At 39.6% G+C, this 16,754-nt stretch overlaps 1 protein-coding gene across 3 annotated transcripts; it reads right to left on the bottom strand.

Moving 5' to 3' along the window:
• Positions 1-205: 205 nt before the first annotated feature.
• fam160b1 (family with sequence similarity 160 member B1) lies at positions 206-15,732 on the bottom strand. Of its 3 annotated transcripts, XM_037781576.1 has the most exons (18): positions 15,625-15,732; positions 15,354-15,508; positions 13,446-13,524; positions 10,843-11,012; positions 10,134-10,238; positions 9,890-10,012; positions 9,522-9,746; positions 9,226-9,422; positions 7,688-7,802; positions 7,476-7,552; positions 7,167-7,359; positions 6,598-6,761; positions 5,606-5,752; positions 5,432-5,522; positions 4,268-4,411; positions 3,167-3,307; positions 2,509-2,612; positions 1,962-2,073 (listed from the first exon to the last, which is right to left on the bottom strand). In XM_037781576.1, exons 2-18 carry the CDS (start codon positions 15,396-15,398, stop codon positions 1,962-1,964), a joined length of 2,232 nt encoding a protein of 743 aa, XP_037637504.1. In that variant the 5' UTR covers positions 15,399-15,508; positions 15,625-15,732. The 3 variants fall into 3 exon arrangements, with proteins under 3 accessions (XP_037637503.1, XP_037637504.1, XP_037637505.1); XM_037781575.1 differs by lacking the exon at positions 15,625-15,732 and having other exon boundaries at positions 206-2,073; positions 15,354-15,618; XM_037781577.1 differs by lacking the exons at positions 13,446-13,524; positions 15,354-15,508; positions 15,625-15,732 and having other exon boundaries at positions 10,824-10,962.
• Positions 15,733-16,754: the final 1,022 nt, after the last annotated feature.

Here is a 16,754-nt window from a genome sequence, read left to right as displayed (position 1 = left end):
TGCATTGTGGGATATTTATGCTGATGTAGTGTAGCGTTTGCAAACTAGGGCTGCACGATTTTGAAAAAATATCTAATTGTGATTTTTTTTTACCGATATTGCAATTGCGATATGATTTGTGATATTAGAGGGAATTATAATTTTTACATCATTATTGTCATTTTCAATGAAAAACATATTAAAATAATTATGGTGTGATTTTTGCGGAGATCTGAACCAAATTTATTTAACCTCTATTTAACCAGGTAAGTCAATTAAGAACAAATTCTTATTTACAATGGCGGCCTGGCAAAAGGCAAAGCCTCTTGAGGGAAGGAGGAAGGGGGTAAAAAAGATGTTTTCTTAAATCTTAATCTTTTTTAATATGATGTGTAGGCCAGGACGTCTCTGCAGCACCACAATATTTAATTTAAAATTATATTTTGACACACATTTCCCCTTTGACAAATATTGTGATTTTCTCCTTATCGTGCGATTTGAAAATTGCAGTAGGCCATATTACGATTTCGATCAAATTTTGATTAATTGTGCAGCCCTATTGCATTACTGTAATATTTTACCGGAAGTAGTATGCAACTCACTTCCTAATGGTTTCATACTAAGGTTTCGAACATACTAAAAAATCTCACATACTGTTTTAGTGTACTAAATAGCACATTAGTATGGGATTTCGGACGCAACAAATCACTTCCAAGTAGACAGAGCTTTGTTTTAGGGGTCGAGAGCCGGTAAAGATTAGGAACCTTTGCTGTAAGCTACAGTACGTCCTCAGTTAATGATGCATTTAAGACAATGGTCAATAAAATCAAAAGGTTTGCTCCTCTGCATCCCTTCAATAGAATAAACTAATTATTAATAATTATAAATGGTGTAAAAAACAATAACACAGTATCCCTTGGATAAAATAAACACTGGTGTGTGAGCGATGCAACACTGAGTCTGGAGAACTAAAACTATGTGGAATCAAAATGTCTCTTAACTTGACTTTACCAAAAAAGCGAGAATAGACTTGAATAATGTAACGACTAATGCAATGCAATGAGGTCCGTGTGCAAATTCACATAATTTGCTAAATTCACCATTTCATTGGGGAAATGTGATGGATGGTGACGTCTTTGGGTGAGGGTGATTACAGATGAGTTGTGAGAGCACAAGCACTTAAAAGACAAACTTAGGAAAGACGAGGAAAAACAAATAAAGTGAATAACATCTGCTTAGTCAGTCCTTACTTTGGACTGTTTTAAATTCATTTGATCGAAGTTAAAAAGGCAACCTGAAAGCAAACAAATAAATAAGAGGACTTGGCATTACAAATATGAGTGCAGTATGGTAAATACTACAGTTCGATATGTATGTAACTACAGGTACATATAGGGGGGTTGAAGGTAGTGGGCTTTTTTTCACTCCTCTACAGCCTCTTGTCTTCAAACAGACAACACGTTAAGATAAAAATGTTTCAAAAGGAAACAATCTTCTGTAACTGAAAGGTGCGATTCCACACTAAGGCAATGATGTTTACAAATGGGTGATAATGGGAGGGAAAATAAATACACAAACATCTTTTCTCCTTGATAATAGAATAATTACAGGGTTGTCTTTTAGCTGGTGAGAAAGAAAAGGGGAAGGAGGAGTGAGAGAAACTGCAGAGGCTGAAAAAAAAGTCCAGTGACCATCTCTCTGCACCTCGACCTCTATCCTCCTCGTATTCCTCTGCTGGCTGGGCAGTGTCTGCGCTCCGACCTTCTCAAAAACAAGACCAAAGACTTTTTATAGTGGAGGCCAGAAGAGGGGGAAGTGATGAACCGTCCGTGTGGGCTTTAACAGTCTTGCAGGGATGAGCCGTTAGTGGTAATGTTTTGCCGACCGTGTGACACCGGTGCCGCCACCACCACACCCACAAGGGCCCAGTGTAATCCTGACCTGTCTGCCTGGCCGAGGCAGATGGATGAACAGCAGGAAGATTACGGCGAGGAGGACGCAGCTGCGTGGTATTTGACGAAGGCGATGGCGGCCAGCTCTTTGCAGAACTCCTCCAGCACGATCACCCCCTCCAGCAGAGTCATGTGGTCGATACTACGGGGGAGAACAGACAGAAAGGTGAGGAGTGCGTATCAAAAGTCAAGTCTAGATTTTTTAAAGCCTGAAAACAGAGCCATGAGGAGGTGCAGAAGTCTAGATTTATCTCAGAACACTTGAATTACAATATGCTGAAAGGTTATTATGGAATTTTTGCCAAATGATGACGATCATTAATCGAGTCAATTAATCGATTTGAGTAATTTTTTAAGAAAAGAAAAGTCAAAATTCTCTGATTCCAGCTTCTTAAATGTGAATATTTCCTTTAGGAAAAAAGCTTTAGGAAACACTGATCAACATTTTCCCCCATTTTCTAACACTGTACGGACTAAACAACTAATCGATCAATCCAGAAAATAATCAGCAATGAAAATAATGGTTAGTTGCAGCCCTAGATAAGAACACAGAACCGTGTGGTGTAGCAGTACGTACATGATGCCCTCTGGCTCCAGACCTAATAATCTCTTCCTCACGAGCAGCAGTTTGGGTGTGAAGTCTGGGATGCGCTGGATCCTCAACATGAGATCTCCCACCACCTAACACACACAAGAACACAAAGCAATTACCAAAACACGACAGCGCTGCTTCCATCTCCTGGGGGGTAAAAGCGTAACACTTGTAAATCATTACAACATTCATTGGAGACGTTATTAGTAATTACCATAAACAAACAAGACCATCGACAAGGAAATGAGCTGCTTCCACCAGCCTCTACACTACCTACGCTACTGGGACTGATTTCAAAGAAAAATAGTTGGACTGATTCACTCAACTAAATAGGTACAGAGGTACAGTTCTTCCAGTAAGAAGCAGGTCGAATAGCAGCGTGTGCTCGAGATTAATAGAAAGTGTGATCCACAGAAACACTGGCGCAATCAATACCACTGGCACGAGATAAAGGCCAACACATCGTGTCAAACATGATCATTTGTTGGGCGAAACATTTTGAAATACAATATCAAACAAGTCAAGATACTACACACGACGAGCAACGAATCTCAAAGTACCCAAATAACAGTGATTGTAATCTGGCAGTGTCTGCTATCAATGCTGGATAAGACAACCACTATAATCTAGACAGGAGTCTTACCCTGACGATGACAGAGAACAGAGACCTGCAGCCAGGGGCCAGGTTGATATAAGGGTCCAGCAGGTACTCGTGTAAGTGGGGGTGTGGAAACATCGACAGCTTGGACAGCACGGCCGTCACCTGCAGGTTGACATCGTAGGGCTGGAGGACAGAGAGGGCGTCACACAGGAAATCAAAAGGCGATTATAGTGAACCTAAGATGAAATGTGTGTCGATGAATGCCATGAATAAATAATAGTGTCACAATAGGCAGAAGCTTTTAATGACTCCCTTTTAGATTCAATTTCCTAAATGCTACAAGAAGAAACCCATGAATGCCCATTAGTCATCTTCGTAATTTCCATCTAACATCATTTGTCAAATGAGTTTATGGCAAGAGCTCATTACTTTTTGTTTTTTTTGTTTCAAAAAATAAAAGGCTTCTGCACAATCAGCAGCTCATTTGCATCATCTTCCCATTTTTCTCTCCACTTTCCATTAGCGGGCCTCATTTACGCTAATCTGCAGTGAACTCTTGCAGCAAGAAATAACAACTGTTGGGTGCGTGGGAACATTAGATCCAAGTGAAAATCTGTTAAAACTGATCTGCTCCTTCTAAAACAATAAAATAAGGTGAGAAACAATAAAAACAGAAGTGATAGCTCTTACTTGGTTTGACCTTAAATAACATTTTGTGCAGATTTGAATACAGAAAACCTAATTTATTCACTGGAATCTGGTTGTACACGTCTAGCTAGTAGCTACTAGCTAGATTAACCAGTTTAGGACTCCTTTCACAAAACACAGCCTTTAAAACTTGCCATTTGAGATTATTTGGGAATTAATTAGGTCTATGTATTTCCATCAACTAAGGCAGTTGAATTTTGATTCAAGTGGTGCTCCATAAACAGCAGGCTACCTGTTCTATTTGCTCCATGGATTTGTTTACGACCTGCATTTGTGGTTTCCAAAGGGCCCTTTTACTGTGGGTGTCTTGCTACTCAGACTTGAAGACTTAGTGAAGCTTTAAACAATGCAGATATTTCAACACAAAAGCATGCCGTTGTTCTGAATGATGCCAGTGTTACTATAGACGTTAGCTATATGTTAGATCAAACTGACCTGATCTAGGATGCGACCCATCCTGTCGAAGAGAACCTTGAGGAAGTGGCCCTCGAAGAACGGGCTGTCCAAGTTACACTTCTCAAAAGGCTTTGGATTTCCCCTCCAGTCCCACCGCTGGCAGACCCCGCAATAATCCCTGAACTGAGGAGAACAATTCACCTGGTATTAACATGCGTCCTGGGTGATCCGATCACAGCTCTAAGTACAAGTGCACTCAAGACACATTGAGACAGGATTGCTCAGACCACATTTGGAGGTGGACTGGGCCGCATATGGACGTGAAAGTGTCCTGGGCCATATTGAAGGACCGCCTACTCAAATGACACGTGTGTGTGCGTGTGTGTGCGTGTGTTACTCACCAAGAGAGGTGATTCACTACAGCTTGTGTAGCCGAGGGTGTTACCTTGTGCCTCTATGCTACTTTATGAAGGTAATAAAATAACGGCAAACACTTCATTACTCCCACAGTCAACAGTAGAGCATAACAGCTTCACTCCTTAATAAAAACCCTACACATAAGCTATAGCCTACACTGCATCAAGTGGCAACTCAAATATCTTAATATATAGTTCTAGCTTTATAGCTTGTTGGTGTTTTTGTTCCGGTGAGATCTGACACCCACCATTCCGCCCCGATCGCTCTCATCCCCGGCTCTCTGAAGCTCTGTGCGCTGCCTGGCAAAGGCGGCAGTGTCGGCGGAACGGAGGTCTCCGGGGAATGCTAATAACCTTATATTTTATGTTCAGAAAATGTACTAATGCTATGTAATTCACAAATATGTAAGATATAACTACTACTGCTGTCTCCCGCCAGTTAAAAACATTTCTTTGCAAATGGAAATTATGCAAGTTACGTGTTTTTTTGAGTGTGAGATCCAATCACAAGTGGTCACTGAAGACGCATGTGGAGACGCATTCTAATACCAGGTGTGAACTGATGTACTTAGAGCTGTCCACTTATGATTGCATCACCCAATACGCATGTTAGTGCCAGGTCTGAACAGGGCCCTGATAGCGACATATAAGAAAACTGATGAGCAACAGTATCCATGGAATTGCCTCAGCAAGTAGTTTAATGGGGAAAGAAACACTGAAACAGAATTTTCCCCTTGCTGCTCTTTGTGTATCTCAAGCCTTAAACATACTGTAGAACGAGCCTTACCTGTCTGTGTGCATCTCTGAGGTAGGTGTCATAGCCTGTGCCTTCAACATGATACGATGACTTCGCCTCATCGGGCACCAAACACAGGAAACTGCAGGCAACACAATTTAACACAGTTAAACTTTTTGTAAGGACTTTACATGCTGCAAGTTGCATCAGGAGCCGACAGCGTACCTGTTGACAATCTTGTGGACCTCCGTCTTCCCGTCAGACTTTGAGTTGTCAGGGCTCTGTGGAGGAGAGGAGCTGAGCCAATCAGAACCAGACAGCCTGCTGTCTGGAGAGAGGTCATCACCAAACAGTGGATCCTCCTCAAGGTCTCTGTAGACAGAACACGTGTTCATTAAAAAGTATTTATATTAATGAGAATATGATCTGATTCTGATTCGCACTACTTAAGTGGTAACAAAAGATATTCATTCTTTATTTATTTTTTTCCTAAAGATTTATGAATATCTCAACACTATACTTAACTCTGAGGAAAGAGACCCACTGGTTTATAATAGAGTAAGCTATTTTAATTTCTATTTTCTGTTCTGGGTTGAAAAAATGAGAAGTCCACATTGTCAGTATTCTTGTGTGTAGTTGTTAAAAGAGAGAAAGAAGTGGTATTTCATTAGATGACAGCATTTTAGGGCTCTTTGGGCTTGCATGGCACCTTTGACGTCTGGTGTGTGGGAGGTGATTGAATGTCTACATAGACGTTTAATGCATTTACTACATCTGGAAGTGTGTTTGTGCTTGTAGATAGACATTCTTCAGCTCTTCTGTGAACTCATCTCAACCTCTACAAACAACATGATCGTGTCATATCATGTAAACCCAGTATTACAGTGCAGCATCTGGTGACTTAATTCCTTTTGCAAGAAAATTAAGAAGCCTCTTAAAGCAACATTCATATTAATAACATCAATAAATCCCCCAGAACTGATCTTTTAAAGTTATCAGTGGTTGACATGCATTTCCCACTAACCATGGCTTAAAAAAGATTCCCACCAATTGAAACACAGAGTAAGGAACAGTTTAGTTGAATTGGTGGCACATCTGAGAAACACAGCTAGTTGATGCATTCACTTTATTCCACTGGTGTGTGTTTGTGCAGGTGATTTTCCAGGCAGGATTTTAAGGCAGCTCATGGAGGTCTAAGGTCGGAGGCAGGTCCTTACACTGCATCGTGGGGCTGCCCGTTCTCCAGGGGCTCCCGCTCCTCCTGCGGTTTGTTCTCTAGGTAGTTCCTCTCCTCCAGGCTACGCAGCACCAAGCTGTGGAGGATGTGCTGGTTGGGCTTCTGGATCAACTGCTCAAATAGCCGCAGTGTCATGATGCTGATCTGGGGACACAGAAGGAGGAATGAGGCTTAGCTCACACTATATAGACCCAAAGCAACATGCCAAGTATTGGCTCACTGACGAAAAAAGTAGGCAGCGGCTGTTTCAAACATCAAAGAGATGATTCATCTCTCTTTTGTGTGATGAAAATGTGTGCAACGGCTCTGGCAGATACTAATTAAAATTCATGTGCTTTTGGTTAATCATATGATTCATTGGAACTCAGAATCCTTGAAGGGCAGATGGCGACTTCTACTTCTGAATATCAAACATGTAAAAGAAGATATTCTGAATACATGATTTTCATTTTTCAAGGCACATTAATGTGATCAGCCAGACATAAATGATATTAAAGTTACATTCATTAGCAGCTCCAGGTACATCCTGAATAATGATGTGATAAGTACCTCATCTGACAGGTGGTCGCAGTGCTCAATGAGTCTGTGTCTGAGTGGATTCTGAGCCATAGTAGCTGGAGTCTCTGGCTCTTTCTCCTCTCCCAGCAGGAAGTAAATCATCTCCTGCATCAGAGCCTCTGATGTCACCTGCCTGATGATCCTGTTCAGCAGGGCCGTGGAGGTCAGGATGCCCACCTCGGACCTGTGTGCACCCACAAATACACCACGTGTTAATGAGCAGTCACTACGCATAACACGCTGACAAGACGAAGAACTTCAATAAAGGATGATTGATTGATGACTCAAAGCTAGACTCACGTCTGCATAAGCTGTGGCTCCATTACAGACACAAAGAATTTTTCTCTCACAGCTTTTGCCATCACTGCAGCTGCTGACTGGAAGACAGTGAAGAAAAACAAAAATGTATTTCAGCCTTCTGTGGCTTTCAGATACAAAAGCTACTTCAAGTTCTTTTATTCTGACAACAATATGACACATCAAAACACAGTGAGTCAGCGTTGGTTAAGCACCTTCTGAGCCTCCTTGATGAGCTGGTCACAGTAATCTAGCCAGGACAGGAAAGAGATGAGAGCTCTCTTCCCTGTGAAGACAGCAGCATCCTCCTTCAGGTTATATACATCCAGGCTGAAAGAGAGACAGAGAGGAACAAAGGTGCAAATATTAAAGGTTTGATGCAAATCCGCTGAAAATAGCATTTCACAGAGAATGCTATTTAAAAAGTGCAATGAGTAAGATCTGGTCAAAGATTTAGTTTAACCTCTTCAACTCGTTGAGGGCGCTGGCGCCCTCGGCAGACATAATTATCTTTCAGGGGCTTTAGCAGGCTCAGTTTTAGAAATTTTGATGAGGAAAAACTGGCATGGCCATTTTCAAAGGGGTCCCTTGATCTCTGACCTCAAGATATGTGAATGAAAATGGGTTCTATGGGTACCCACGAGTCTCCCCTTTACAGACATGCCCACTTTATGATAATCACACACAATTTGGGGCAAAAAACATGCAGTTTTTTTTAATACAGTACAAATGTATTATTATTATTCACCTATTCTAAAAAAGGTGTATTTGAATATGTCTGCATACTGGGGTCCTTAAACAGTCTTGAAATTGCATACATTGGGTATCACTGTAAAGCTGAGACTCTTGTGGATCCAATGAGCCTAATTGTATTTATGTGTGATGATGTTAGTCCCCATAGCAACCATTTCATGGTAGTGAGACCATTTTTTTTTACATTTGACCTCACTGTATGAAATGACCTGTGGTGACCTCTAGGATAATCACAGCCTCATGAAACTGAACATCCACAAACTAAACAAACAAACCTAGGGCATTCAGAGGATGGATGGCTTTCCTAGGTAGATTGACAATAAGGGGGTTTCTGAGCAGTTTCCAGAACAGAAGTGTTCGCCGTCCAATCACTGAAAAGTGCAATTCTTACAGAAATCTCCAAATGTAAAACGTTTTTTATACCAAATCACAACCTGGCTTTTCCCATTGTGTTCCTCAAGGTCTTGGTGTCTTAATGTGGTATTTTGTAGGGGTTTTTCATCATTTTTATCAATTCTTGAGTGGTAAATTTTTTTTTCAATTTACCACCAAATCTGTGTAACAAATGGTGTCAACCCAAAAATTGCTGCGACAACTTATGAGACATAAGTGAGCATGGGAATGACCATCATAATGTTCTAAACCCTTATACACTTTAACTATTTATTTTAATAATTAATTATTTTTTATTTCTGATTTATGACTAGAACAACTGGACACACAGAGCTACATCTCAAATTAATCTTCCCAGCTTTCAGATGATACATGATGTACTTCACTTCTATATGACATATATACTGTTGACCTCCCACTAAAGACCCCCTGCAATCCCCTAAAAAAGACAAACAGGTGTATGTTAAAGAGGGGTGGAGTGGAAAAGGTTAAGGGCTCCCTGCTAAATCAAAACTTCAGATGATGACACAACTGAAATGTGGGCAAGTGGTGTTTACAAGTCATTACATATGTGGTAATAGAAAGTAAACACTAGAAAGAAATTTACCCCCAGTTGACCGACTCCACTGTCTCAATGTCCAAGGGGTCCATGGACTGTGGCAGGGCTTTATAGAAGGAGACCAGCCTGTCAGTCAGGAGCTCACAGAGCCCAGTGTTTTCAGTTAAACACTTGGCAGCTGCCGGCTCTGGTAAACTGACCAGCAGCATCAGGCCCTCACATGCCTTCACTACTATCCTGCCATCCTGAGGAGGGAAGAAATGGATACAGCTCATGAATACAGACTCAAAAGAAGAAAAAGACATAAATAACTTACAGTAAATCATCCTCATGCAATTACTTACAGGGCTCTTCGTGAGGTTGAGCAGCGAGGAGACAAGATTGTAATTGTTGCCGTTACTATTGTTACTGGTTGGACTAGAAGTGGAGGCAGCAGCTGCAGCCTGAAGCTCCTCTGGGCGGTCAGCCTGTTCCTCTGCCAGAGACTGACCGGTATCTGGAGCCAACACATTCTCCTTCACCACCTCTGTCCCTCCAGGCCTCTTTGTCTCAGGTCTCTTTGTCTTGTTCTGCAAATAACATCACAAATAAAAGACATTCTGTAAACTCAAAAATCCTGCAATGCTCGTACTTTTGCAAGTAATATATACAGATAAATATTTATGAATGTGCTGCTCAACTTTTCTTTCTCCCTGGTGTCATAGCAACTCACCTCAAGGAAAAAGTTGACAAGGTATGGGTCCTGCTTCAATTTGGCACAGACTATACAGAGGAACTGAATCTCTTCGTTTTCTGTAGGAGCAGTCAGCACCTCCCCACACAGACGGATGAGTTTCTGACAGAGGAATGTCACAGCCACAGGGGGAAAAAAAAAGTTACATAACCTGTCAGTAAGCAGACCATTTTGAGGAGGACGATCAAAAATACACTGAATTCCAGACGGCATCACTTCTCACCTGTACAGGTCTGTGGACATTGATGTGTGGCAGGAGAGGTTGACGAATGTGTGCTAGCAGCTTTGTGTAGAAGGTAAGCACCTGCTGCTTCATCCCTGGAGGACACTGGTGGTAAATCACACAAACAGAATATGTCAGAGTTTATTTTACTAGTGCAGTGCCTGTTCGGAGCAGGCCGATGGCTTGGCTCCCGGTATTGCCGCTTGCAGTATTGTCGAGAACCGCTCATCACTTGTTGACTCCAGGAAAGTGAAGAAGAGTTTGGTTGTAATGTTACTATATCCAGCATCCAGCAGCCCGCTGCATACAACATGCTAGACTCAGTCCGCTGAGCCCTGAAGCCCCGCCCCTGAACAGAGTGCTCTTTGCTTGTTTATTCAAAGTTTATTCAATTTGAACATGTCCAAACTGCACCAAATTCGACACTGCACTCCCACGGGTCACAAGCAATACACCCACCAGGTGTGAAGTAGATCAGATGAACGGTTCTCAAGATATGCGAAGGACATACACATATAGACCGTCAGAGATTCCTTGCTTTATAGTTAGATACCAATAAAGAGGTGTCCCCACCCTGCGTGAAAATGCAGCTCACAGTGCAGATTCATTGAAGGGTCTACCAAAATTGTGTGTTCACATACAATCATCTTGATATGCATGTTTTCCTGGAGATATCATTCATGTAGTTACCAAAGCATGACTGCCTTACATCTGCCTTGCCCAAGGTGTAGAGAGTCTCCAGGATCTTGTGGTGTAGGAGGTACTCCATGCAGGGTCCCGTCTCTCCAGACTCCCTCTCCCTTTCCTCCTGGGTCAGGATGTCCAGCATCTGTTCCAGGTGGGATGGGATGTTTGTGTCTGTGACTGGAGCTTTGTCATCTAACAGGGGAAAACACAGAAACATGTCAGAACCTCTGCATGTCCATAAGATATGATTATAAGGGAAAAGGCTGTGTTCATCTTCATCGCATGTTGGAAGTTTGAGGTTTGCCTAAGCTGTAAAAAGCTTCTGCATCCTTCATCTAACAATGTATCCTCATACAACGGAAAGGTTATTCCTCATTTTGTGCGTTTTCCTACAAATGTCCAGCAACACGTGTCAATTTACACTCGTTACATACATCACAGGAAACAACTTGGTTAGGTTTAGGCAACAAAACTACTTAGGTTTAAGATCATGGTTTGGGTTAAAATAACTCCGGAAGTGGCGTAACTTAAGTATGGGAATTACGTGACAAATAAATCAACATTGACTTTTGGTTTCCATGGGGTACAAAAAATGGTTTATTGGCAAAAAACCTGGTGTTTTTTGACCCACCCCGACCTCCTCCCTATGTGACGTTTGTAGCACTTTATACTTCCTGGTTAATGATTACGTGGATTACGTACGAAAAGATTTTAGGGAGATGTATACGAATTACAGTGCATTTACTTTTCGTAGATATAGTTAGGAACAGCGTATGAGAACAGCCTGCATTTAAACACTTCACCTCTGCACAGTTTTCCTTTCTGCTCACAAACAAAAACACAATTGTTAAAACTACATAGCTAAATACATTTATTATGAATCACATGCAGAAAGTGGTGAGTTACTGACAACAGTCTGTTTACACATTAGGAAAACCCAGTAAATGAAGGGAGCATGGCATCACGTCAATGAATGTTGCATAGACACTGAAATTAAATATTTCAAATTTCAATAAGCTTCTTCCTTTTCAATCAATGTCAATTCAAAGCAAGGGGATTTCAAAACTGAAGCCCAGGTCAGTTATGAAAATGAAATAATAATACGGTGTTAAAAGAGTGGCCTAGTATGGGTGAATTAATTCAATAAAAAGGTAGGATACACATGCTGAATGTAACAAAGCACACAATGCCAAAAATATGGTCAGAAACAAAGATAAATCACAGCAACAGCTTTCATAAAAAAATATCAAATAATATCTTAAATTAGTAACCATGTGGACTGATCTCAGAATAATAGATTGAGTTCATTCAAGTCACAAGTCTGCAAAATCAGTGATTAGATGCCCCTGAAAACAAGCTCAGCTACATAACTCTCAAAGTACAGATAATCCCCCGTCAGCTGTTCAGAGGAAACTTTGTTAAACTGGCCTAACTGGGAGAACTGCTGTAAAGAAGCTGTTGTTTGGAGTGAAGAATAAGAGAAAGACACTTTCCTGGACCAAAATGACTAAACAGTCTGGGTTTAACCACCAAGTACATCTTAGATGTAACCTGACACACGCAGAGCATGAGTTTTACTTGCGCTGATCCCACAAGCAAACACGAAGGAAGCACTCATAGTCTGAAGCTGCTTTGGTCGAGACAGAGTTGTTGAAGTCCATTCTAGGGCTGCAACTAACGATTGTTTAAACTAAACCAACTATTTTGAAAATCGATTAATTGCTTTGAGTTAAAAAAACAAAACATGTCAAAATACTCTGATTCCAGCTTCTTAAATGTGAATATTTTCTGGTTTCTGTACTCCTCTATGACAGTAAACTGAATATCTTTGAGTTCTGGACAAAACAAGATAGTTGAGGATGTCATCTTGGGCTTTGGAAAACACTGATCAACATTATTCACCATTTTATATACAAAACAACTAATGGATTATCAAAATAGTTGGCGATTAATTTAATAGTTGAAACTCTAGTCTATTGCAAACTCAACCAGCATGTTATTCCCAGCAGACATCACAATAATGCCGTTTAATTTATATTTCTTCGTAAGCATTCCTTTTGCAATGCCTGTGTTCATTTTATATACTGTATAGTGAGTAGTGCTACATGAGAAGGTGATTAATTACAGAAAATGTGATGATCAATCAATAATTGTAGTTGATAGAAAGTGTGATGTGTTACTGTGTTACTGTTTGCTGGAAAAAGCTTACAAATGATGCCATTTGCTTGCTTTAAAATTAAGGCAACTCTTTGGATCTGGTAAGTTGCAATGTGCACTAATCATCTTTTAAAATACCGAATATTGACAATAATAACTAGATTAATCGACACTGATAGTGAATACATTGTTATCTATAACTGTATTACTGTTAATTACAGGATTGGAAATTAGCATCAGCTACCAGCGAAATGTTGGTAAAAGGGCCTGCCAAAAAAAAGGTAATTTCCAACACTGGTTACATACCGTATGAACAACTTATGAATAAGCCTAGTTTCCTGCCATTGTACTCAAACTTGGTTCGAGTAACACCGGTAGAAAAGACATCAACAACTTTGAAGGCAACCTGCACAACAATCAACCTCTGGGGATACCATGACATAACATACATGACATAAGATTTCTTACCAGAAGTCTCAATGTAATAATGTGTAATGGCCTTCCAGTGATAGACAAAGTCCTCCTGCAAGGGCAGCGATGGGGCGAGCTGAAAAAGAAAAAAATGGCAAACATAAGCATATTGTATGTTTACACTGGTGGCCAAGAGAGACACCATCAATTATCACAGTAACACATGTTTCAGTCACTTTCAAACAGAGTTCAAACAGAGACTGGTTGTTCTAGGAAAATGTATCTTCTAGCTTTCAATAATATCCTCCTAATATCTTAATGTGCCACTACAAGAGCACTTTGATCAATGTGTTGTGATCAAAAGACAAAGCCCAGAAGTTGTCAAAATGTTAAATAGTGGTGTCAAACTTTCACTTTCACTTTTGAGTGACATAAATGTTTACACTTGTCATGGATCTTCTTCTTTTTTTTTTGTTTATTTGTTTTGCACAATTTAAGATTATACAACATTAAAAAAGAAAAGAATATAAAGTGCAGGAAGAGGCAAAAAACCCACTGGGCTTATCTGAAGCCTCCAGCTAGAGACAAGATTAATATAAAGAAGTAATATGACTACATAATAGAGATAACAAACAATTAGGACAAGATATAAAATATATATATATATATATATATATATATATATATATATAAATATATATATATATATATAAATATATATATATATATATATATATATATATATTTATATATATATATATATAAATATATTTATATATATATATTTATATATATATATATATAAATATATATATATATTTATATATATATATAAATATATATATATATATATATATATATATATAAATATATATATATATATATATATATATATATATATATATATATATATATATATATATATATATATAAATAAATATATATATATATATATATATATATATATATATATAATAACAACAATAACAATACAGTAAATATATCAAAAAAGACAAGTGTATGTGTGTGTGTTTCTTATCATCATACACACCAACAAGATATATGTCAGAATAATGAGTAAACAAGCTAATATTATATTAAAAAGTAAAAAGTGTTCACTTAGGATCACCTGCCAAACGTCTACTTATATTACTGGTTTCTAGCTAGTTAATGCTAGAATTTCTTTTGGCTCTTTTTAGGTCAAAATTGGGAGTAACTTGACTTGAAGATTAATTTTGGCTTAATTATATTACTATTTTTAACTAAGTGTAAATTATAACATACAGCTGCATTTTTGACTCAGTATATCTAATAATTACAGTAAAATAATTTTGATTTAGTAAAAAATGTCTCTTACTGTCTCATAAATGTTGACTTGCTATTTAACAATGTTGTTATTGTTAAATGTATCTGTTAATGTTGACTGACCACAGGTATGTTTAGCTGGATAACTAGCTAGTTGGATGGCTAACGAGTAAAAAATAAAGCTGTGTGACGTTAAAACGTTTACGCAACATGAAACAAGGCTGCCCAGTAGTTTCAACACCACTCCTCGTGATAAGAAACGAGCAGATGTTTGACACTAGATATCTAGCTGCGACGTTACTTTAGCTTTTCATCAGTTACAAACAGTTAGCATTAGCGGCTAACGTAACTAGCTAGCTCAGCTTGACAAACTACCGTCACCATAGCGAGCTAGATAAACACAGACGACTTGCTGCAATGAAGGAAATGTCAATATGTTAGTAATTATAGGGTTAGCACACATGTATTATCGATAACAAGAACAAACAGACAAAACGCTAACATTAGCTTAGGCTAATCAGTTAGCGTTAGCTCGCTACTTAGCAACTAGCTAATGCTGACGTTGTTGTCCGGGCAACAGAAGGCCTCTCAACATAAAAACAGGCGACACACAAAAGCAAAGCCACTAATGTATGTTTATACTCTATTTGGTAAACTCACCGCTTCCACAGCGTGCTGGAGGATGGAGGTGAATTTGGAGAACATTTTGTTCTTCGACTGGACTAGTTTCTCCCGAGAAGACCTAGAGAAATCCTCTATCTTCTTCTTCCTGTTGTTGCCGCCTCGCTCCAGATTGGAGGTTTCATATAATGACCCTAAAGAATAAAGGTGAGCAATAAAAACCACGTTACTGCTGTCTTATCACAAGGCCTGCTGGCACCAAGCACTGTAAACAAGACGTCTAACAGGCTCCAGTAACGTATGCTCTCACTTTGGACACGGTGGCACTTCCCTCGCCAAGCAGGTGCTGTTTTAACCCAGCAGGGGGCGCTGCTCGCACACAGAGGACCGTGAACGCACCACGGGTTTAGACTAGTGATGGGAATTCCGTCTCTTTTTAGTGAGCCAGATCATTTGGCTCAGCTCATCAAGAAGATCCGGCTCTTTCGGCTCCCAAACGGCTCCTCATTTTACCACATCTGCCTTTTTATAATTCAGCCAAATTTAGCGCTGTTTTGACCTATGATTAGTATGTGTGCAGATATATCACTTAATATATTCAATTTAATTATACTAAACCCTATAATTTCCAGAATATCATAATTTTACATGCAGCTTTGTTTCCGACTGTCACTCATCTTGTCTGCTATTCGCGCATCGCACTCCTCTCTCTCTTTCTCTCCTCCTCTCCCTCCTGCTCTGTACCTGTAGACCGTCGGCGCGCCGCACACCCCCGCCCCTCCCTGCTTGATGGTCTGATCCTTGTCTGTCATCACCCGATTGTTGGTACAGACCTCATTAACACAACATTCAGTCACAGTCAGTGCATGGAGTGCCCGTGGTGCGGAGAAAATCGTCCTATCATTCTGTCTTCAATTAATTAAAGAAAAAAGATTTTTTTTTAAAAAACGGCTCTCGGACGGGAGCCGGCTCTTATCGTTCATTTAAAAGAGCCGGCTCTTTGAACCGGCTCGTTCGTGACGACACATCACTAATAATTACTCACAACGCATACAAATGAAGCCAATGCATTCAATGAGGGGCGATGATGTATATTTTGTTTCAGCATGGAAACAACAATCAATAAGCGCAATTCAAAATATATAAAAGCAAGTATTGGATTCCGATAAATATGTTATATGGAAACACATCAATTGATTATGCTTCCACATGATGCACGGATGTGGGCTATTTCAAGATTCAAGGTTCAAGATGTTTGTCACGCCGGTTATACAGGTACAATCGTGTGAAATGCTTTTTGCTGGGAAGCTCCATTTAAAATAATAAGTTATATTACAATTATAAAAGGAAATCCTTTGTACTATGCATATTAAGAATACATACATTAAGCACATATACAGTACATGCAGTATAAGATATATGATTGAGGTACTTTTTGTG

The sequence above is a fragment of the Sebastes umbrosus genome, chromosome 10 (genome assembly GCF_015220745.1).
Source record: "Sebastes umbrosus isolate fSebUmb1 chromosome 10, fSebUmb1.pri, whole genome shotgun sequence".
NCBI lineage: Eukaryota > Metazoa > Chordata > Actinopteri > Perciformes > Sebastidae > Sebastes > Sebastes umbrosus.
The sequence above is the reverse complement of the archived record's forward strand: the minus strand, read 5'-3'. Positions and strand labels throughout refer to the sequence as shown.